The sequence below is a fragment of the Leptinotarsa decemlineata genome, unplaced genomic scaffold (genome assembly GCF_025532065.1).
Source record: "Leptinotarsa decemlineata unplaced genomic scaffold, Ldec_3_MD MMD2_tig00026358_RagTag_RagTag, whole genome shotgun sequence".
In the NCBI taxonomy this organism is placed as follows: domain Eukaryota; kingdom Metazoa; phylum Arthropoda; class Insecta; order Coleoptera; family Chrysomelidae; genus Leptinotarsa; species Leptinotarsa decemlineata.
In genome coordinates, this window is record NW_027412703.1 from 7431553 (window position 1) to 7455371 (window position 23819).

The window sequence follows — 23819 nt, forward strand, 5'->3', positions numbered from 1 at the left end:
AATAAATATATTGCCCTAGTATGTCAAATTGACAATATTGAAGAATGATTACTTTATTAAAATGTTGCATACACTTGATGAATCAAAATCTGACAGTTCAGAACAAAAAATGTTCTAACTTCATAAGAATGTGAATATACACAGTCAGACCAATTTCTGACAATATGAAATGAATTCTTCAGTTCTATTTATCCAATGTAGATACTGATATAAAATATTCACAAGTGTCCAGCAAAGATTCCTTATGGATTCCAATTACGGCAGTCTTTCGTGTCAATGAAATGGGAAATGAATTATCAAATATACTTTAAATATATAACTTTGTTCGATGCTGATTCACTTTACCATATGCCGCGCAGTTTTCTAGCTTCCTTGTGGTCAAAGACTCAGGTTCATTCTTTTTTTCCCGACGACTCCTGCTAGTTGCCACTGATGTAGGTGTCGAAAAACTGACGTGAGGAAAGTTTGTACATCCATTACCAAAATTTTTCACCGAGTATAAAACTTTTTCGGATATATTCAAATGCTTATCTATACGGTTTAACCTCGAAGCCACTAACAATAAAAATGATGAAAGTATTTTTTTTATGAGAAAGAAAGTTTTTGGCTTTCTACTACTCCATCTTGGTACAAGAAAGAAGGATGAGGGAGTCTTCCAAAGAAAGGAAGGAAGTAACTCTATACATGAATGTGTAGATCATGCAAAGAAGTAACTTTCAGACACAAACTGAAAGAAAGTCCTCCTGAAACAGCTACTTTCATATAAACATTGAATTATACGAAAGAAAAAATTCTCTCGAAACAAATACTTCTATATGAACACTGAATTATACAGAAGATACTTTTCTCTACTCAGTTTGTATTTCAAAAATTCGTTGTGGAATAAAATCAGATATCATTCACATGAATTCTACTTTAAATGAATGGTAACAAATTGCACTTACATGGAACACTGTTATCCTCAATGGTATACATTGATATTTCGCCGTAAGATACTTGCCCCAAGGCTCTTCAGTACCAAAGTGGATAACATTATAGAAAATACACACACTTCATTTATGAATTACGATTTTTTAATGTCACGGAATAAGCTTGATCTGCTTATGTCATCGATGACATCGTAATGACATTCATTCACCTATTTGATTTAATCCCAGCCATAAGCAGATCAAGCTTATTCCGTGACATTAAAAAATCGTAATTCATGAATGAAGTGTGTGTATTTTCTATAATGTTATCCAATTTGGTACTGAAGAGCCTTAGGGCAATTGTCTTAAGGCGAAACATCGGTGTATACCAGTGAGGGTGACAGTGTTCCATGTAAGTGCAATTTATTACCATTCATTCAAAGTAGAACTCATGTGAATGATATTTGATTTTTATTCCACAACGAATGTTTGAAATACGAACTGAGTAGAGAAAAGTATCTTCTGTATAATTCAGTGTTCATATAGAAGTATTTGTTTCGAAAGAATTTTTTCTTTCGTATAATTCAATGTTTATATGAAAGTAGCTGTTTCAGGAGGACTTTCTTTCAGTTTGTGTCTGAAAGTTACTTCTTTGCATGATCTACACATCCATGTATAGAGTTACTTCCTTCCTTTCTTTGGAAGACTCCCTCATCCTTTTTTTCTTGTACCAAGATGGAGTAGTAGAAAGCCAAAAACTTTCTTTCCCAAAAATTAATCACTCCTAAAAAATATAACCCTTTCAATTCATTTTTTTAGTATTTTTAGCTGATACCAAAATTGTCTCGAAAACGGTAAGACATATACAGTCGGTTGCATTGGACAAATGTTTTCTATTTTGGTAACTAGAATGATCTCTTTTTAGATCGGGAAAATCAGCGGTTGTTTTGTAAATTTTCGCAAAAAATTAGAATTATCAAATTTCGTTTATTGGCTCTACCGCCTCCATTTCGGACGATGTAAAAAGACTGCAGAGGAACTTTCGAAACTGTTTCATATTTGTTATAATCTGCAACAAACCAAATTTCGAAGTGACGTTTCGTTCATTTCATCCCGTCATCAACTTTATTTGTTTAAATACGGACAATTTTTTTTTCACTGTGATAGCCACTTTTATAACGAATTCCGCTATAAATTGAAAGGGATAAATTTTCAGGAGAGACTGATGTTTGGAAAATGTTTCAGCTTTTGGCTTCTTCATCTATATACAAAAAATATGAGAATCTTTTAGAGAAATGACTCATCAGGACCATATATGGATAGGGTTGTAAAAAAGGTACTCAATTCATTCATAAAATTACGACTTTGTCACTAATGAGTTCAATATACTCATGTCACCGATGACAGTACGTAACAACATTAATTCGCTAATTTGATTAAATCCTAGCCATAGGAATCTTGTTCAAATTGAAAGGGGTATATTATTAGGAGATATTGATTACTGAGAAAAACTTGTCTTTATACTTCTCCATGTGTATACAAAAAAATGTGAGAATCTTTCAGAGAAAGCGCGGAAGCAATCAATTTCAAAGAAATAACACTGGAAAGTAAAAAACTCTCTCGAAACAGCTACTTTCATAAAGACATTGTGTTTTTGTATAATTCAGTGTTCATATAAAAATATTTGTTTTCAAAGTATTTTTCTTCCGTGTGATTCAATGTTTATATGAGAGTAGCTGTTTTGAGAGGGCTTTACTTCCAGTTTGTGTCTGAAAGTTACCCCTTTGCATGATCTACACATCTTTTTGTATAGAGTTAGTTTTTCGAAATTGATTGCTTCCTTCCCTTTTTGGAAGATTCACACATTTTTTGTAAGAAAATGGAGAAGTAGAAAGCTGAAAGCTTTCTTTCTCAAATTCATCTATGTATTGCAATACAGGTTCGTATTAAAAAAAATAAAGATGAAAATAAAATCTAACGAATGAAACGTCGCATTGCAAATTGGTTCATATCAGATCATTAAAAATATGTAGTTTCTGTACCTTTCTTTCAATCATTTGGAATGAAGGCAGTAGATTCAACAAACGAAATTCTACAATTCTAGTTTTAGTGAATATTTCACAAACCAACAGAATATTCTCTATCTGGAAGAAGATTATTCTATTTCCGCAAAAGTTTCGTCTTCTGAGGGTTGTTGTTCGTGAGGGTGCGACAGCTGGTTAGCGAAAAAAACATATTTAAACAAATATTTTAAATATATTTGTTCAGTTCAACCAACGTAGTAGGTCTAACCGTTTCTAAGATAGTGATAGTGTGATCAGCTAAATTGAACTGCCTATACAGGGTGTAACATAAGTACGTTAAAATATTCATGTGACGTATTCGTGAGACAACTTTGAGAAAAAAAAATCTATATGAACTTGTGTCCGAAAATGCTTCGTTTCGGAGATACGGGGTATTAAAATTGAATTTTTTTGTTCGCTTTTTGAAACGAATGCTGAAATGGCTGATATGGTTTTTGCATACGGCTTGTCTGACGGAAATTCAAGCGAGGCCAGACGCATCTATCAGGAAAGGTATTCCCAACGCGTGACTCCTTGTTTTTCCGACGACTTTCCGAATCTGGAAGCTTCAAAACAAATTCTGCATTACGACGGCCACGGACTACAAGAACTGTAGAATTGGAGAAGGCGGTTCTCGAAGAAATTAGTGAACATCCAGAGACAAGTAAAAGAAAAATGAGTCAAATTTCAAAAGTGAGTCACATGACGGTTTACAGAATTGTAAAGGAACAGCAATTATATCCTCATCATATTCAGCGTGTCCAGGCACTTACGCTACGTGATTTCTAACCACGTATCGAATTTGCTCAATGGCTTCAAAGAAAAGTCGAACACCATCCGCGAATTTTATGGAAAATTCTCTTCACAGATGAGGCTAATTTTTCAAGAAATGGTATCATTAATTTCCATAACAACCACATCTGGGCGGAAGAGAACCCACATGCGATAACGCAAACTCATTTCCAAGACAGATGTATGGGTAGACATGATTGGGGATTATTTAATAGAGCCCTATTTTCTCCCCTTACGTTTGAATGGTGATGCTTATCTACGTTTTTTGGAGCACAAGCTTCCCCAACCTATGGAAGATGTTCCCACCAAAATCACTCTTGGTCTATGCATGATGAAGCTCCCGCTCATTTTAGTGTTATAGAAAGAATTTTTTCAGACGAAGCATATCCCCAACGATGGATAGAAAGAGGAGGCACTGAGCATTGGCCCTCATTGGTCACCGGATCTCAATCCCGTCGATTTTTTTTTGGGGACACCTAAAATCGCTAGTTTTGCAAGCCCCATTGAAAACGAGGAAATGTTGAGGGATCGCATCATAGCTTGCTGCGAAACGATAAGAAATACTCCGGGTGCGGAATTCTTTGATGAGGAGAGCAGAAGCTTGCATTGAACAATTGTTGTAATAGTTGTTTCGTTAAATTTTTATATGTCTATTTTCCTAATAAATAACATAGTACTTCTCCGAATTGCTTTTTTACAAACTCCAAAATGTAGTACTTTCTAATTGAATAATTAAACCTGACAAAATTTTTTAATTTGGATTGAATAAACAGTTCGATAATGCTCAGTTTAGAAGAAGTCTGTACGGGTATACTGCGTATAAAGTTTGATGAAAATAACTAAAATTTCAAAAAACTCATAACAAAAAACTTACCATGTTTTGAAAAAATTTCAACAATCTGTATTTCGAAAACGAATCATTCTTCGTTGAACATTTATAGGAAGAAGTTGTTTATTTTGACGAGATCCACCACATACTTAGTTTTTGTAATGTTCTCAGCAACTTCACTTAGTGGTCTAGGAGCTGAGTAATATGCATCGATATAGAAAATTGTAAATATCTCAAAAACGATCACCTTCAGCGTTGTTGAGGAAGTGTGCCTTTTTTACTTGGAAAAGGTGTGAGAATTAGGTTTCTTCATGAAAAGTACCAAAAGTTTACTGTCAAAAAAGTTAGGGCAATTTGAAATAAATAATGACAGCGTATGCAGCACCCTCTAGATGTTACATGAAAATTAATACAAAATTATGATTTTCTACGTCAAAAAAACCCGGGTACCGAATTTCGTGCAAATAACCTATTTTTTGCAAGACTTATTTCCAAAAAGCGAACAAGAAAATTAAATTTCAACACCCCGTATCTATGAAACGAAGCATTTTCGGACACATTGTCTCAGGAATACGTCACTTGAATATTTTAACCTACTTATGTTACACTCTGTACAGGCTCGAAATATGTTTTGTTCTGTTTATGGTGATGACATGGGTTATCAGTATTCAACAAAATAATGAATTAGTTTTGAATGTAAATATGAACCGTAGCATATTTATTAGGGTTTTCCAACAGGGACTTTCGAACTTTGACAATTGATAACGGCCATCTTGTTAAAGCTACATCTGTTAAATCAGATGTCATTAATTCAGTTCATTTTGTCAGAATACCACGGACGGATACATCATTTAACAACACGAACACATTTGAGTCCACTAGTTCAGCAAATGATCGACTAACACCCTTTCATCAACGAAAGGTGAGATCTGCCGAAAACATTGCCGCTGTCTTTAAGAATGTGCAGGAGAATCCGAGGCAGTCGATTTAACTCACAGGAACTCAATCTTCCGCACAACTTAGAGCACAACTTAGAGAATGTTGCATCATGACTTGGGCCTGCAACCGTACTAAATTGAACTGAACCAAGAACTGAAAGTAAACGACCATGGACAATGACGTGTGTTCGCTGAATGGGCTCTGAAGCAGTTGGCAACTGACCCTAATTTTCATCTAAAAATCATCTTCAGCGATGAGGCTCATTTCTTGATGAATGAAAAAGTCAATATATGGGTCCAGTGGCTCACTTCCAGGTCTCATAGTAAAATAATTCCTGTTTTTTGCATATTTCAAAACAACAATATTTAATCAGAGATTTCGGCAAGATCGCTCTTGGACTTTCACGATTTCTGACAGCTTATTGACGATAAAGTCGGTATTTCTGTACGTAGCATAGCAAAATACTGCTCAAATTTCTCAACAAATATGAAATTATTTACTATTGTTTGATGATTGTTGATGTAGAATATAATAATAACCTGGAGTACTCTGAATTCATCTCTTATAATAATGATGCAAGTCGACCATGTAGTCACGAATGTCTTAACCACTTTTTTTGTTGAAACTGATATCCGTTTACATGATAAAATATTTCAATTTCCATGAACAAATAAGTGACCATCGCCCTATTACTTCAATGTTAGATATGGAATATACAAAGAGAAATGAAAAACAGAAAAAGTCATCTAAAAGGCAAAGTGAGTGTAGACGTGTGAGAAATTGTTCCGTACTTATTGGAAAGATACGACAGAAATAATACTATATACCAACAATAACCCAAAATTTCATTATTTGTACAATCTATACACATAACACCACTCATTTTCACTGTTGTATTTCGATTTTAAGTAAAAAATTAGAAATTCAATGAATATATGTCAGCGAAATGTGACAAATGCACAAAAACTACAAATGATAGAGCGCCAGGCCTACAATGTAGTTTTTGTTGAAAACTTTTTCACTACAAATGCCTTGGAATGTCTAAAGAACAAAGTGATGTTTTTACTAGCATGGAAGGGAAATTTTATAAATACGAGGATTGCAGACAACTCATGGGCGGGGACCCCGTTATCGCACCGGGTACAGAGTGTGTCAATTGCCGCGCATTAACTCGGACGATCAAGGATCTTACTGTACTAGTGAAAGGTTTGCAGGAAGAAATCAAGGAAATCAAGGAGAACAAATACTCTGATAGTGCTGAAACCATTATAACTGAAATTTCGGAACGAAAAGAAGAAAATATAATTATATATAAACCGAAGGATGATGGTCAAAACTCCGATATGAGAAATGCCAAAGATATAATTGGAGCTATTGCTTCGTCGGTAAATAGTGAAGATATTAAAACGTTCAGGATTGGAAGAAGAGGTGTTCAACCACCACCACTGAAAGTAATTCTTAATAGACGAGAAGACGTCTATATGGTATTGAAAAATAAACATAAAATGAAAAATTTCAATTTCAACGTTCAGATCAGTACCGATAAGACAATTCTTCAACATGAATATTTGAAGAAGGTTCTCTTAATGAACGAAAACAAAATGGCGAGGATAACATATACATCAAATATGTTAATGGCGTTCCTTCCATCAGTGAATCAAAAAACTCAATACAAGATTCGGTCACGTGAATATTCGTTCTTTGAATAATTGTTTTGGTGATTTCAAAGACTCTATCAATAATAACAAAATCTCAATAATTGGAGTCAAGAAAACATGGCTCGCTCCAGAATATCCAGATAAATTTGTTACTATACCTAATTTCAACTTGATACGTATGGACCGTAATGGTAGAGGTGGTGGAGTATGTTTTTTCATCAAATCGCTGTATGAATATAAATTATATCACTCTTCTATTTCGGCAAATGGTCTAGAGCAGCTATGGATTATAGTCAACATAAACAAACAAAAAGTAGCCTGTGGAGTTGTTTATCGACCACCAGGAACAAATGTAGAGGACTGTATGCAGGAGTTAGTTGATGTACTGGAACGCGTGTATTTGGAAACATCTACTGTGGTGTTAGTTGGTGATATTAATATTGAATTGTTAAACTGTGACTCTCGCGACACTCAACTATTCACTGCCCTAGTTTCTTGTTTCGATATGAATGAAATTCTGGAAAATTCTACTCGGATATTAACAACTTCTGAATCTCTGATTGATGTCATTTGCATTAGTAAGAAAGTGATGGTAAGAAATTCTAATACACTTGATATGAATGGTATAACTGACCATCTGATGATATTTTGAGATATTGATTTCGAAGGCGAAGATACTTATGATAACTTGATTTTTTATAGAAATTTCAAAAATTTCAATCATGAAATTTTTTCTCAAGATGATGCTAACTGACCTTGGGGTGACTATGTAAGATATTGATTCCAAAGTAAATTTTTTCAACTAATGTATCATTATGCTTTTTGACAAACATGCTCCAATTTGCACTGTAAACAGAAAATATAAAGCATCTCCGTATATAACTTATGATAACAAATTGATGATGAAAACCCGTGATAGAGGTCATGCCAAATAGTTGAAGAAAAGACAGCAGCCGCTAGACAGTACTCTGTAACTTTACGCAACTACGTCAATGGCGCAGTAAAACGTGAAAAAACAGCATATATACAATTTGTTTTGAACAAAAATGAAAACAATTCAAAAATGACATGGAAAAATCTTGCAGATTGGGGTGTTACTACAAATTCATCCTCGCAAACCAATAGCCTGCCCATTGAACTACGTAGACCTGAAGGAATCAATGACTATTTTTTAAACGTGGATGACACTCTTTCATTCTACAATAAATTGAACGCTACTATGAACTTTTTCCTTACTGATATATGTGATGATGATATTTTGACTGCTATCAAAGAAATAAAATCTAATGCTTTAGGTATTGATAACATAAATATCAAGATGATTTCTTACGTGGTACCATACTGTATTGATGAAGTTAAACATATTTTCAACGAGTCCTTCGGACAGGGTATTTTTCCAGATGTTTGAAAGGTTGCTAATGTAATTCCAATTCCGAAAAAGAATGCACCTGCCACGTTCAGTGACCTACGCCCTATCAGCATTCTGCCCTCATTCTCTAAAATATTCGAGAAAAATATTTCCCGTCAAATAAGAGCTTTTCTTGAAGTAAATCGAATACTCCCGTACGAGCGATCTGGATTTCGCAAAAAACACGGAACACAGAAGGCCCTCTTAAAAGTAATCGACGATCTTGCGAGATTCAGAGATCAATCAAAAGTCACCATTTTAATACTGCTTGATCAAAGTAAAGCTTTCGATTCAGTAAATTTCGATTTACTCATCAGCAAGCTCAAGTTCATAGGATTCGATGACATTTCTCTTGAATGGATGAACAGCTATCTCACAGGCCGATCACAGAGGGTCAAACTGGATGATTACTTATGGTCCTCTCTAAAAGAAACAATCTCAGGTGAACCAAAGGGAAGTATTTTAGGACCCTTGATGTTTTCAGTGTTTATTTTTGATTACCCCACTTTCTTATCACATTGTCAAGTACATCTATACGCAGATGATATACACTCATATTTGTCTTCTCATAACACCGATACAGAAAGTTGCGTGACCAATATAAACACAGATTTGCACAAAACATTCCTATACTTGAAGAATCATGGATTGAAAATCAATCCAAATAAAACTGTGGTCTTATGCATGGGATCTCAAAGATGAATAGTAGAAACTCAGTGTAACTTTAGGCTCACTCTCGATAATGCAGACATTGACTGGGTAGACAGTGCTAAAAATCTTCGCGTAACCATAGATAGATCTTTGTCTTTCCATGAACATGTGACAAACATTTTCAAAGTATCATTCTTCAAACTCAAATCGCTGTATAAATGCAAGTATCAGTTATCGGAAGAAATGAAACTCAGGTTAGTTAAAACTCTTATTTACCCCCATATCGAGTATTGTTGTTCGGTGTATTACAATTTTTTGTCGCAATATAACGAACAGAAGTTATACAACGTATACAAAATGCTTGCATGCGATTCGTATGCTGAATACCATAAGGTGAACATGTCACCCCATTTTTGTTAAAAATGAAGGAGCTGAATGTGAGGTACAGAGTCCAATATTTGATAAAAATGATTTTGTTTAAGTTGCTTTAAACTGAAACACATAGTTATTTATATTGTTTATTGAGCATGCATTCTGACATATATTCAATTTGTCAGTGTAGTCAATTTGAGAATTAACTCATTCAACATACCTAGGCACCGTACTTCTAAATTTCAAGGATATTTTTTTTATATAGCCCCTTCTTATCTGAATGAAATTTTACCCCTTTTGAATTATAATATTCATCAATTTGAGAAAGAAATAAAATCACAGATGCTTACTGCTCAGTGCTAATTTAAAAAATTTAAAATTCAATGTATGGTAGTGCAATGAAATTGTTAAATTGACCAGAATAATGTTAAGAGTTATTAGCAACTATATGATGTATTATTTTTCTCTCTTCTCTATCATTGTTATGATAGTAAATAAGTATGTTTATAATTATTTTCTTATACTGACTGTATCATTTTTGGGAGGGGAAGAAGATAGCCTTTGGCTAACCCTTTTCCTTTTAGGTATAAATGTATTTCAATGCATAATAAACGATATTATTATTATCATTATTATATTATTACTATCAATTAACAAAAATTGAGATTAATGTTGAATAACCAATCGTGGGAAGATATCTATGAGCGAAACGACATGAATCTAATAGCTATGATGTTCATGAATACCTAAACTACATCATATAAACAGAAACACAAATGAAATCAAAATAATAAACAAGGACAAAACCCATAACATTCAGAAAAAAATTGTTTTGATGAAATGCTGAAAAGGAATCCCGATTATATATAACTCAAACATCAATATTATAATCAAAATAATCAATTGCATATACTAACTCAGAATTGTATTTCCGAATTGAAATCTCAAAAAATAAAAGTGAATTTGTAGACCACTAGAACAGTGGAAATAAAGCTTGCAATAAAGCAAAAAATAAAATGGAATCAAATAATGATACTAATAATGTGCATACACAAAATTAGTATCATCATCTTCAAGCCGCGTTTCACATGAAAAAAGAAAATTACGTGCTTGCTGGTTAGATTTTTATAATACTGTCAACAATATCTGTATGACACCCACGTCTGTCCGACGAGAGAGGAGGAGCCTGTCTTCCGCTGACGTATGCGTGAGAGAAAGGAAAGCCAGATAAACTGGCGCCGCATCAGGCAACGAAGCGGTTTACTCTCCAATGAAAAGTTATCACATCAATAAGAAAATCGCTAATCGAATGTACGTAGTCGGCGAAATTGTAACAATTTTGAACATTTATAGGGTTTTGTCTTTTTTCGAAGAGAACAAAGGACACGCTATCAATCATAAGTATACAGTGCATTTCATCAATGTCCCCTCCCCCGCTTTTCTATTTTTTGAACGGGTCAACTCAAAAAATTGAAATTTGGGATGATGAAATTGAGGCATGATTACTTTACTTTGAAGTGAAATTGACAGATAAAACTTTCAAGATGGCGACTGCGTGCCATATGGGAAAAAAATTTAATAGGAAGGGGGTCTTGTGACACATCATTTTGAAGCTCCTGACGAATACTTCCCAACCCTAGGATATTAAGTCAATATATTCATCTACTACAAAATGGAGAAACATTTAATAATTTCCTGAAGAGAAACACATCAATATGGATATGGCAGATAAGCAGGAATATTTCTAGAAATATTCCTTTTTATCTGCCATATCGATATTATTGTGTTTGTCTTCAGGAAATTATTTAATGTTCCATGGTAATTCCAACAATACGATAAGGTTTGTTGAGTTATTTTTTGTTTATAAAAACATCAAAAAATGTCAGTACGACAATGAACATCATTGTTCAGTTAGAATATTCTTATTTAGTCTTCGGTTTTACTAGTAGACAGGCACCACGTCAACAATCTCTAAAATGGTCGATTCTCGTCCATTGGAAGAAAAAATTGAAGCGATTTCTATTTACGGTGCGACGCGTAACTTTCAAGAGACCGAAAGGATTTTCAATGAACGTTTTCTGAATCGGTCTATTTGTAAAAAATATTTGAAGGAACTTGTGTTCAAATTCACAACTACCGGTAGTGTACATAATAAAAATCCCTCAGGTCATCCGTCCATTCCGGAAGAACAGCAGATGCTTACTGCTCAGTGCTTATTCAAAATTCAATGTACGGTAGTACAATGAAATTGTTAAATTGACCAAAATTATGTTAAGAGTTAATAGTAACTATATGATGTATTATTTATTTCTCTTCTCTATCATTGTTATGATAGTAAATAAGTATCAATTTCACTAGTTCAGACTTCCATTGTCTACTATATAAAATGATTTGAAATCCCTGAAACAACTAAAAAAGAAGAATTTAAAATGAATAGCTGAAAATAAGAACTATATAAACCAAAATAAACCTGAAATGAAATAATAGTGAAATAAAATACAAGTAAAAATAGAACAATTGAATAAATAAAAATAAAGAAAAAGAAAAAAGAAAATAAAAATAAAAAGTGGAGAGATTCCAAGTCACGTTAGTTCACTAACTAAACTAACTAACTAACTAACTAACAAGTTGGTTAGTTTAGTTAGTGTTGTTCTATTTTCTATTGTTCTATTTTTACTTGTATTTTATTTCACTATTATTTCATTTCAGGTTTATTTTGGTTAATATAATTCTTATTTTCAGCTATTCATTTTTAATTCTTCTTTTTTAGTTGTTTCAGGGATTTCAAATCATTTTATATAGTAGACAATGAAAGTCCGAACTAGTGAAATTCATCATGAAACATTGTCAATCACCTTCAAACAGTAAATAAGTATGTTTATAATTATTTTCTTATACTCACTGTATAACTTTTGGGAAGGGTGGAAGATAGCCTTTGGCTAACCCTTTTCCTTTTATGTATGAATGTATTTTCATGCATAATAAACAATATTATTATTATTATTAAATAATCCGTGATCCTGAACAGTCTACTTATTCCGTCGCGAAGGTTTGTGAGGTGTCTCATTCTACTGTGTGGAGATTTTTGAAGAGGAATGAGTATCATCCATACAAAATCAAAATGGTACACCAATTAACTGAAGTCACGTCACGAAATCGTGACGGAAACCATTGCAAGGCATCCTACCTATCTCCACAATATTTGTTTCAGTGACGAATGTACATTTTTTTGAACGGCAATGTTCACAGACAAAATTGCTGTTATTGGAGTGACACCAACCCTCGCGTTTTCCGGGAAACACATACCCAATATCCAGAAAAAATCAACGTTTGGGCAGAAATATTGGGAAACTATATTGGGAAACTATATTGATCAAAATTTAACAGGGGAACTTTATTTGAATATGCTGGAAACACCTGTTGTCCTTCTCATCACTGAAAGCGTGGGAGCGAATCCAAATGAATTCGATATGAATATTGTATTTCAACAAGATGGAGCACCATGACATCACTCCAGACAAGTAAGAAACTATTTGGATACTTTTTCTTGGTCGTTGGATTGGCCGTCGAGGTCCTACAGAATGGCCGGCCGGCCAGATTTGACACTTTTGAATTTTGTACGAAAGTGAACCTGTTCAACATTGGATATACGGTAGAGAATAATAAATATTTGTAGAGATACTGACGTTACTGTGTTCGAAAATGTTCGGTGTGAAATATCGGATACGTTGTTCATATGTCAAGAAGTTCAACCCAACCATTTTGAGCATCTTCTGAACTGACCTCAAGGTTATTAACTCATATTATGTAGTTAAATATCTATGTATTCAGGCAATTATTAAAAAATCCGCCATTTTGTAGTAGTTGAAGATATTAACATTATATTCTAGAGTTCTGAATCATTTGTCATGAGCTTTAAAAGAAGTGCCACAAGACCCCCCTTTTCATTTAATTATTTTTCCCAGATGACGCCCAGTCGCCATCTTGGAAGATTCGTCTGTCAATTTCACTTCAAAACAAAGTATTCATGCATTAATTTCATTATGCCAGATTTCAATTTTTCGAGTTGACCCGTTCAAAAAATGAAAAAGGGGGGACATTGAAGAAATTTATTGTATATTTCTGAATTTTGCATGTATTTTACTGGTGAAAAATTTAATTTTCTTCAATTTCATTGCATGGTCACCAATTGATTTGGAAATATATTACGTTATCTTCGAATGAGTTACTTGATTTATGTGTGACATTACAGTAAACACACTTTTTCGAAAAGATATATCACATTCACAAAACCATTATGTATCGGCATTGCAAAAGTACAGGATTCTTATATCCAGGCATTTTTAGTTGATTAGAAACCAACAAAATGAAATCAAATTCTATACTTACTTGAGAAAATACCCCGAACGATTCAACAGCGACCAATTCTTTTCCCAAAAATAGTTTAAGAACGATCAAAACAGTCAAATAAAAGGTAAGAAGGCTATTCATTATCACTAGAGGTGTAACTAATTTCTTCATTGGATGCATACCAACAAAATTCAGTAACCTGAAGACATTTCGAAATTCTTTTTCATACATTCTCATGATGGATTTTATTTCAACTATATCAACGAAGAAAAGAAAGTAACTGTTTGTATTGAGTTCCACGATTACCTATAAACACGATATAATATTTTGAAAATGATAGGTTACATTTAGGTACTCTATTAAGCCGTAAAATCCCAATCATTATTTATTTATATAGAACTATTCAGGCATTTGCGTTTAATATGTGATATTAGGCCATTAAGTCATATTTTCAAATTCGCACGGTTTGATCAATTGTGTATCAATGTACTATTGGTATAAATTACCCCTCTATTATTTTTATACGAAATGTACCTACTGTTTGTATCATAAAAACTTTTCAATAAAAATATATTTTAATAAATCGGAATTGAAATAACACCACAATGTATATCATAGCTTTTATAAATTATTGAACTGTTGAGGAAAATATATTCATTTAACAAACTGAAATGAGATAATAGCATTTTTGCGTTTTGGCGGGAGTTGGTCGTATTCCGATTGATAAGAGGTTTCAATATATTGCGTATCTCTACCCTAGCTTGGCTAAATAGACACCAGTGTTCTTCCTTGTGGATGATTACAGTTTGAGCCCACTTGATGTTATGTTGATGAGTCTAAACATGCTTTGCTATTCCTGATTTTCTGATTTCTTCTCGCTATGTGTGTTTCTTGTACTCGGCAATGCGAATTTTCAATGGTCTCTTACTCCCCGCACTGGCAGGGTATCCGGTAAATGCAATTTTTAGAATCGTAGTCCGCATTTGGTGGCCTGATTTTCATGAGGCTACTACGGATAGTGTTTCTAGATCTGAAGCAGGTTCTTATGTTATACTTGGACCCAATTCTTCTCATCTTTTCCGACAATCCTCTAATGTAGGAAGGTACAAGAACTGGTTGTGACTTACGTTGTTGATGTGCTGAACTAGGCAACTTCCTGAAGCACATCAACAACTGTCTTTTCGTTAAAGGTTGTTCCACCATAATTTTGGAGAAACCATTCCTTTGAAGGTCATTTTTGATGATGCCTAAATCCTTTTCGAAACCTTTCTTTGTATTACAGAGCCCAAAAGCACGGTCTACTAGAGTCTTGAGGATCCTTCTCTTAGTCGATTGATGGTGATTGAATTCCTTGTTCAAATACTGTTCCGTCTGAGTGGGAAACATCTGTATACCAAAAACCCACTCACACGGAACAATATTTGAACCAGGAAATCAACCACCATCAATCGACTAAGAGAGGAATGACCAAGACTCTAGTAGATCGTGCTTACGAGCTGGAATGGTTACTCTAAAATGATGGAACAGACTTTAGCTAGTAGACAGCAAGAGCCTCACAAGAAAGAGAAGCCGCTACAACCAGTACTTGTACTTGCCTACATCAGAGGATTGTCGGAAAAATTGAGATGAATTGGGTCCAAGTATAACATTAGAACCCGCTTCAGATCTGGGAACATTATCCGTAGCAGCCTCACGAAAACTAGGCCACCAAACGCAGACTGCGTCTTCAAGAATTGCATTTACCGGATACCCTGTGAGTGCGGAGAGTTATACATCGGTGAAACTAAGAGGCCATTAAAAGTTCGCATTGCTGAGCACAAGAAACACACACAGCGAGGAGAAACTAGCAAATCAGGAATAGCAAAGCGTGTTTGGACTCATTAACATAATAAATTTTGGATCACTGATTTCACAAAATCGATGGCGTCATTCAAAAGAATGGTAAAAGAGAAGCTATCTCAACATTAAGATATTTAGTACTCACCTGACAGTTTTCATAATGTTCGAAATATAATAATCTCAATCTTATTCTCAGTATATACATTTTCCCTCTGGGCCTCAACAGTACCTGAACTCGTATCAGAAAGCTGACAATAGGCCAATTAATCTGTATATCACAAAATATATGTATTATTATACTGGTCATGTAATTGTGAATTCGGATTAATAAACGTCTTATTATTATTTTTTTTTTTTTTTTTTTTTTTCCACCGTAGTGTGCGCTGGTCAGGCCCTATCCCCTGAAGCCCCGATACATTCGGGAGGGCGCGCCAGCATAATCAACCAATGACCACTCCCCACACCGTGGGGTAAGTGATCATTGGGTCCGAGAATCATGTGCCCTGAGCAAACGCAGTGAGCCAAGAATGACAGCCTTTTGCATCTGTGCGGCTAAGATTTCTGCCTTAGTGCGGCAAGCCGGTATGATTTTGAGATTCGAGAGTAGAGAAGACATCATTCCACCAAGGACTCCAATAATCAGAACGACCATCTTGACAGAGTGATCTGGATAGAGTCTGCGGAGTTCGAAGAGAAAATCTCGATATTTTATCCGTTTTTCCTCCTCTTTTCTGACGATATTCGTCTCGCCAGGAGCTGAAAACTCCACGACAAATATCGTTTTGGTCTGGTGGTCGAGAAGGACTACATCAGGCTTATTAGCTTGTATGAGCCTGAGGGTGGGGAACGAATAGTTCCAATAAATTCGGCACTTCTCGTTCCCCACAACGGATTCAATATCCCCCGGAGCGTAGGGCAACACCGGTGTCTCGTCAATACCGTAAGAGTGCCGTAGATGGTAATATAGCACTCTTAGGGCCGCGTTATGTCGATGGATATAGGCCGAGACCGCATATGCTGGACATGCTGATAGCAAGTGCATTAGGGTCTCGGGCGCCTCGCGGCAGGCCCTGCACCTTGTGTCAGGAACCTCTATACCCATCACGCGACTGCGGTAGACTAAGGTGTTGAAGACACCATCCTGGCAAGCCATGATGAACCCCTCAGTTTCCGACTTCAGCCCACTCGACCTGAGAAAAGCGAACGTCAGGCGCTTTGATAAGCCAAGGTCTTCAATGTTATTGAAGAAGACCCCATGCATCGGCTTATCCCTGTGTCTCCGCAGAAGTAAGGTGATCTCTGCGGCTTTTATCTGAGCTTTTTGCTGAACGGGTTCCAACTCGGTGACAGAGTTGTAGTCACCTCGTTCAGAGTCGAAAACTATACCGAGTTCATCAGCTGCTCGAGCAGCTGCCCTAAAGAGAAATGCTCCAATTCCTGCTCTCTCATGGTCACGGACCATGCAGAGAAGGGGATCCGAACTCCTGACGACTTTACATTATTATTATTATTATTATTATTTTTTTTTTCACCGTAGTGTGCGCTGGTCAGGCCCTATCCCCCGAAGCCCCGATACATTCGGGAGGGCGCGCCAGCATAATCAACCAATGACCACTCCCCACACCGTGGGGTAAGTGATCATTGGGTCCGAGAATCATGTGCCCTGAGCAAACGCAGTGAGCCAAGAATGACAGCCTTCTGCATCTGTGCGGCTAAGATTTCTGCCTTAGTGCGGCAAGCCGGTATGATTTTGAGATTCGAGAGTAGAGAAGACATCATTCCACCAAGGACTCCAATAATCAGAACGACCATCTTGACAGAGTGATCTGGATAGAGTCTGCGGAGTTCGAAGAGAAAATCTCGATATTTTATCCGTTTTTCCTCCTCTTTTCTGACGATATTCGTCTCGCCAGGAGCTGAAAACTCCACGACAAATATCGTTTTGGTCTGGTGGTCGAGAAGAACTACATCAGGCTTATTAGCTTGTATGAGCCTGAGGGTGGGGAACGAATAGTTCCAATAAATTCGGCACTTCTCGTTCCCCACAACGGATTCAATATCCCCCGGAGCGTAGGGCAACACCGGTGTCTCGTCAATACCGTAAGAGTGCCGTAGATGGTAATATAGCACTCTTAGGGCCGCGTTATGTCGATGGATATAGGCCGAGACCGCATATGCTGGACATGCTGATAGCAAGTGCATTAGGGTCTCGGGCGCCTCGCGGCAGGACCTGCACCTTGTGTCAGGAACCTCTATACCCATCACGCGACTGCGGTAGACTAAGGTGTTGAAGACACCATCCTGGCAAGCCATGATGAACCCCTCAGTTTCCGACTTCAGCCCACTCGACCTGAGAAAAGCGAACGTCAGGCGCTTTGATAAGCCAAGGTCTTCAATGTTATTGAAGAAGACCCCATGCATCGGCTTATCCCTGTGTCTCCGCAGAAGTAAGGTGATCTCTGCGGCTTTTATCTGAGCTTTTTGCTGAACGGGTTCCAACTCGGTGACAGAGTTGTAGTCACCTCGTTCAGAGTCGAAAACTATACCGAGTTCATCAGCTGCTCGAGCAGCTGCCCTAAGGAGAAATGCTCCAATTCCTTATTATTATTATTATTATTATTATTATTATTATTATTATTATTATTATTATTATTATTATCAAGTGGGCTCAAGCTGAAATCATCCACTAGGAGGAACACTGGCTCTGGAGAAAATCAAAAGAAGCCGCATATATGTTGTCCAACAACGCATTTAGCCAAGCTAGCGTAGAGATACGCAACATATAAAAAGCTCTAATCAAGCGGAACACGACCAACTCCCGCCAAACGGTCAGCTCCCGCTAAAACCGATGAAGCAGTGAGAGGGAAGTATGGGATAGGTGAAAGCACTCGAATGACCTATAAATAGTCAGATCTTGAAGGAATAAGTTTAGTTTCCACCCGGAGACGATTGTGGATGCCAACAATCGAAACGTCGTGAAATAACTTATCTTGGAATCTTTCAATTTTCATTTCTTGCTGACATATTTTTTTATTTTCATGTCGCGTTAATAGTTAATTTTTTTTTTATTTATTTTTTGTTGGTTCATATTTGTTTTTTATTTCACTGTAATTTCAGTTATTTTGATAAATTTACTTGTTATTTATCAGCTGATTTTTTTTTTAATTTTTCACAAATTCTTTCAGGGATTTCAAATCAATTTATATCATAGTAGGCAATGGAAGTCCGAACTAATGAAATGGATGATGATGAATGTTACAGGTTGCTTCACAACTGGTTACAACTCTCAGAAATCTTCAAAAGACTTGTGTATGTGAGGGTGTCCCCTTTGAATTTGCGATCCCAAGATGTTCTTGTCTGTGAAAAAAGAAACGAAAAAAAACTGGAATTATTGATTCACATAATTTTTATTTTCAATATCTGAGCTCACTTTGTCCACTCATCATGCCCCTATTAGCCTAGGGTGAGGCATGGAGGACTGAGCCTGATGCTTGTTATGTGATCACAGTTCCCACGCCACGGCCATTCACACGTAGATTCACCTGACTAGGAAATCTTCCAGGAATCCTATATTTTGGCATTCAGTTTGCTTCCAGTTAACATTCATATCAATTGATATTCTCTTTGTAGCAATTGTGGGTGATAGTCGTCTCTAATTTGAGCAATACATTCTTTTTAAAAAGTTATTTTCTCGTTGAAACTATTCAATTCGCTGCAAGAAAGGTATTCGGAAGCTCCTTTGCCGTGGGTGTGTCGGGGGAAACTTAACTTTGGTTTCATTTCACGATGTTGGTCATATATCGTGTTTATTATAACATAGGTACACAAATATGATATAAAAATTTAAATTGAAAGAGAAAGAAAGGAGAGAAGCAATCAATTTCAAAAAATTACCTCCAAGCAATAGGTAATGTGTAGAAAATGCAAAGGCACAAACTGGAAGAAAATGATCCTTTTGAATTACACAGGGACTAATAATGCCACCTAGATGTTTTCTTTAGTGAAACATAGTCCACGATGGTCCTTTACATCAGTCAATTCGTAATGGCAGCGTGAGTGAAGACTAAAATTTGACAACTTGAAACAAAAATTGTATGAGTAGATGTAAGGTAAGACTGATTTTAAATATACGTTACTCTCATTCTAGACTATCAAATGCCAAATTTGTTGTATTGATAGATGTCAAAAGTGTTCTATTATGTTTTTATAATGGCATAATATTTGTTGTAAAATGATTAACCGAAAATACCAATTTTATCAAACAAAAAACTGAAATTATAAAGAAATAAATACAAGCAACAACCAAAAGAATAAAAATTGAAATATTAATTAAAGCTGAAAATTCAAAAATATCATTAACTCAACGTAATTCGGTTGGGAATGTTTTGATTGTTATTTTTCATTTTTTGTTAATAATATTTTTTAATTTTTAGCTTTTATTATTATTTCAATTTTTATTTTTTAGGTTGTTGCTTGTATGTTATTTCTTTGTAATTTCAGATTTTTTGTTTAATAAAATTATTTTCGGTAAATTAAAAAAAAAAATTTCAGGGGTTTCAAATCAATTTTTATATTATATTAGACAATGGAAGTCCGAACTTATGACATACACCACGAAACATTGTCAACCACCTTCAAACAAATGTTATGCTTTTGATCTCAATTGGCAAATGGTTAAACTTTTTTTTTATATATGAAAGACCTCTCAATTTTTGATGATATTGGAATCGGTAAACCTATATTGAGCTCATCAGGCATAACATTTCCAATAGAAGTATGGTCAAGATTTTATGCTTTCTGAATAAAGGTCGACAGGAATCCCTGAATCCAACTCTACACATATTTCTAACTCCTCTTTCTTGTAGTACAAACACCCTATCAAACAAGTATTGGCAACATGTTCCCTAAAAACAGATACCGTATCTCACATGAGAATCAATGAGAGCAAAGTACACATTTTTTGACATATTAGTGCCCAATTATTTGCTGATACTCTGACTGCAAATCATCCTGATGAAATTTTTTTACATAGGTTATTTATGTGACCTTCCAAATCCAAATTTTTATCAATTTTCAATCCCAGAAATTTTGCTGACATTTTGTTTTCTATTAATTGAGTACCCAGGTAGATATCTAGTATAGAGCACTTGAGGGTGATGATGCTAGTTTTTGAGATATTAAATGACAAGAGATTACCATCACACCAGTCTTTTATTTTTTTAATATCCATGCTGATCAAATCATGTAGTTCGCTTTCATTCTTGCAATGCCACAATAATGTAGTGTCATCAGCGAATTGGGTTATTTCTGCGATTATCTTAATGCGGGCTAGGTCGTTAATATATAACAAGAAGAGAATTGGGCCTGGAATCGATCCTTGTGGAACACCAACAGTAACTGTCTGAAGATGGAATATGTTGTCCGGGAGTTTGACTTTCTGAGTACGTTCTGACAGGTATGATCTGAACTATTTCAAAGATATATCTCTAAAGCCATACACTTCTAGTGTTTGCAGCAGAATTCCATTATTCAAATTGAGACAAACGTTTTCCAGTAGACGGAACATAGCATCTTCCGTGTTTTTCTACCTCTGAAACCCAAACTGACTGCTACTAATAATATTATGCTTATTCACAAATATCAACATTTTGTGTTTAACAAGTTTTTCTATGAATTCAGCAAGGACAGGTAGCATAGGAATAGGCCTAAAATTGTTAGGATTGTTAGTGTTGCCTACTTTGTGCAAAGGAATAGCAATGGCTGTTTTTGAGCATGCCGGAAATACATCCGTTATGAAGCTTGTGTTTATAGCTTCCACCAATAAGAAAACGATCAGTATGGTGGCGAGGTATAGTAAAAGTATTTATATGTCTTGAGTTAAGGGATTGTACATCAGTTCTGTATTGTATTTTATCTTCAATCTCCCAAAAAAAAACACTCTGAACAACTACTTTTCCTTTAATTTGGAATCGGTCCGGCAAAAATTCGATGGAATTTCAAGAATGAATTCCGAACTCTACGAGAGATAAATTATATGAAATCCCACTTCCTGGTGAATAAGTGAACATGATGAAATAAAAGAAATGCCGACTCACATGAAAATTTGCTAATCCTCAATAATAGAGTGGAATGCCACAACCAACAATATCATAAGTTTAATATAGGGGATAATTTCCACTAATATCGAGCCCAGGAATATAATCCTCCAAGGGAATTGATATCACAAACTTTTCATTCCACAAGCCCTTTAAAATTTTCTTCAATGGCTGCCAGCTACGATCTTCGAGAACAAGGAATTTTGACCTTGACCGGGAGAAGGATTGCATTCTCGCCTATTTTGAAAAAGTTCAGTGATAAACGCGCATGCCCCTCTGATACCTCGGCCAATCCGAGATCAAAAATCGAAAATTCATCATTTCAACTAATTACCATAGTCCAGGTAAATTAGTCCAAAAGAAAACATTCAAAACCAGAAACGTGTTCAATATAAATTGGGAATTGTTTTAAACAAATCATATATCCTCAAGTATAGGTTAGCTGGAAAATAAAAATTGGATTCTTCTTTTACTTACCGGGTGAAATGATCTAGTCGAATTGATAATTGAAGCGTGATATTAGAATATGGTATTATTTACTCAAAGTTTCAAGGAGAAAATATTTACCGCAAATTTAACCCGGTACTAACAGTGCATTTTATGTGAATGAAATTTATGTGATTTAGGTACTTTGCTTATTCGCGGGATAATTCTGTTGCTGTAGCTGCCTGACGAGTATTTCAATTTACGTTGCTTCGTCCAGTTTATTGAAATTTTGCTACTAGTAGGCAAATTTACACGTGACGTACATTTCTCTCCAGGTGCCGCTGTTGTTTTAAGGACAAAAAACAATCTTTGTGGCACTCTAAGAGCGGTGGCTGTGCGAAGGTAGCGATTCAAATTGGATTTGAATGGCTGGAGATCAAATTCATTCAAAAAACAATCTCAGGAAGACTACACATGAACACAGCTTTTCGAATGGAAGAGTTCCCAGACAGTGGAGTTCAAGGTGTACTGACGTGAAATTCAAAACAATGAGCAGCCACGATCCGTTACGTATTTCTGATATGAAGGTGGAATCAAATGGGCCAAGTCACTTGAACACTTTCCATTAAAGTATCTTAAGAAAAGAGACAAATCTCCAACCTTTCTTCAATGTGCCAGACTATCAAGGTTGCGAGTGATGTTCGCGTCTCCAATCAGGCGGAAGGCTCTTTTCTGGATGAAATCCACCAGCTTTAGGGTATGCTCAGGGTGAAGCTCCATACATAATAACAGCACTCCAAAGAAGGTCTGATCTGAGCTTTGAAAAGCATTAAAAGTTGCTGAGGTTTGTACAGTTTTCTGGGTCGGAACAGTATTTCAAGCTTTTGAGGAGCACCCTTTGCGATTCCAGCGACATGATTGTGCTGAGACATTTTGGTCTCCATTTCAACCCTCCAACAAACTTATCGAAACAGAAAGCGGAATTGTCTGTCCTGGCATTATTATATCCTGTTTGACATTCAACTTTCTGGAGAGAATCTATGCCTGGATTTTTGTGGCATTGAATTAAACCTGGTTATTTCCACCCCAATTTGAAATCACTTCTAGATCCTCAATAAGATATGCTTCTGGTGAAGATGTGCATCTGCAGATGTTCTGGAATCCAAATAGAATGCCAAAATGAGTGTGCTGTCGCCAGCAAAGCAATATATTGAATTCGTTTTTTTTCAGTGAGTCGTAGATATACAATAAGAATAGGGTTGGAGACAATATGGATTCCTGGGGAACACCAGCGTTGGTGGTGAAAATATTTGACAGATATTCATTGAAGGTCACTTGCAGAAAACGTTCTTTCAAGAAGCTGAAGAAGTTTGGCCAGCAAACCTCTATACCACACATGGTCATAGGTTGAATAAATATCAAGCGCAACAAATCTTGACCCTCCATGTTTCTTTATTGCGTTATTCCAAATATGGATGACATACGATAG

At 35.7% G+C, this 23819-nt stretch overlaps 2 protein-coding genes across 2 annotated transcripts in view; one reads left to right on the forward strand and one right to left on the reverse strand.

The window, feature by feature from the left end:
- LOC111515246 (uncharacterized) overlaps positions 1-14222 on the reverse strand; it is a 44009-nt gene extending 29787 nt beyond the window's left edge. The window contains exon 1 of the mRNA XM_074184842.1: positions 14010-14222. Coding sequence (XP_074040943.1) covers positions 14010-14207 — 198 coding nt within the window. The 5' untranslated portion in view covers positions 14208-14222. The remainder of the gene's footprint in view (positions 1-14009) is intronic.
- The window catches only part of stg1 (stargazin-like protein), a 323672-nt gene that overhangs the window by 271977 nt on the left and 27876 nt on the right, over positions 1-23819 (forward strand). The window lies entirely within an intron of this gene.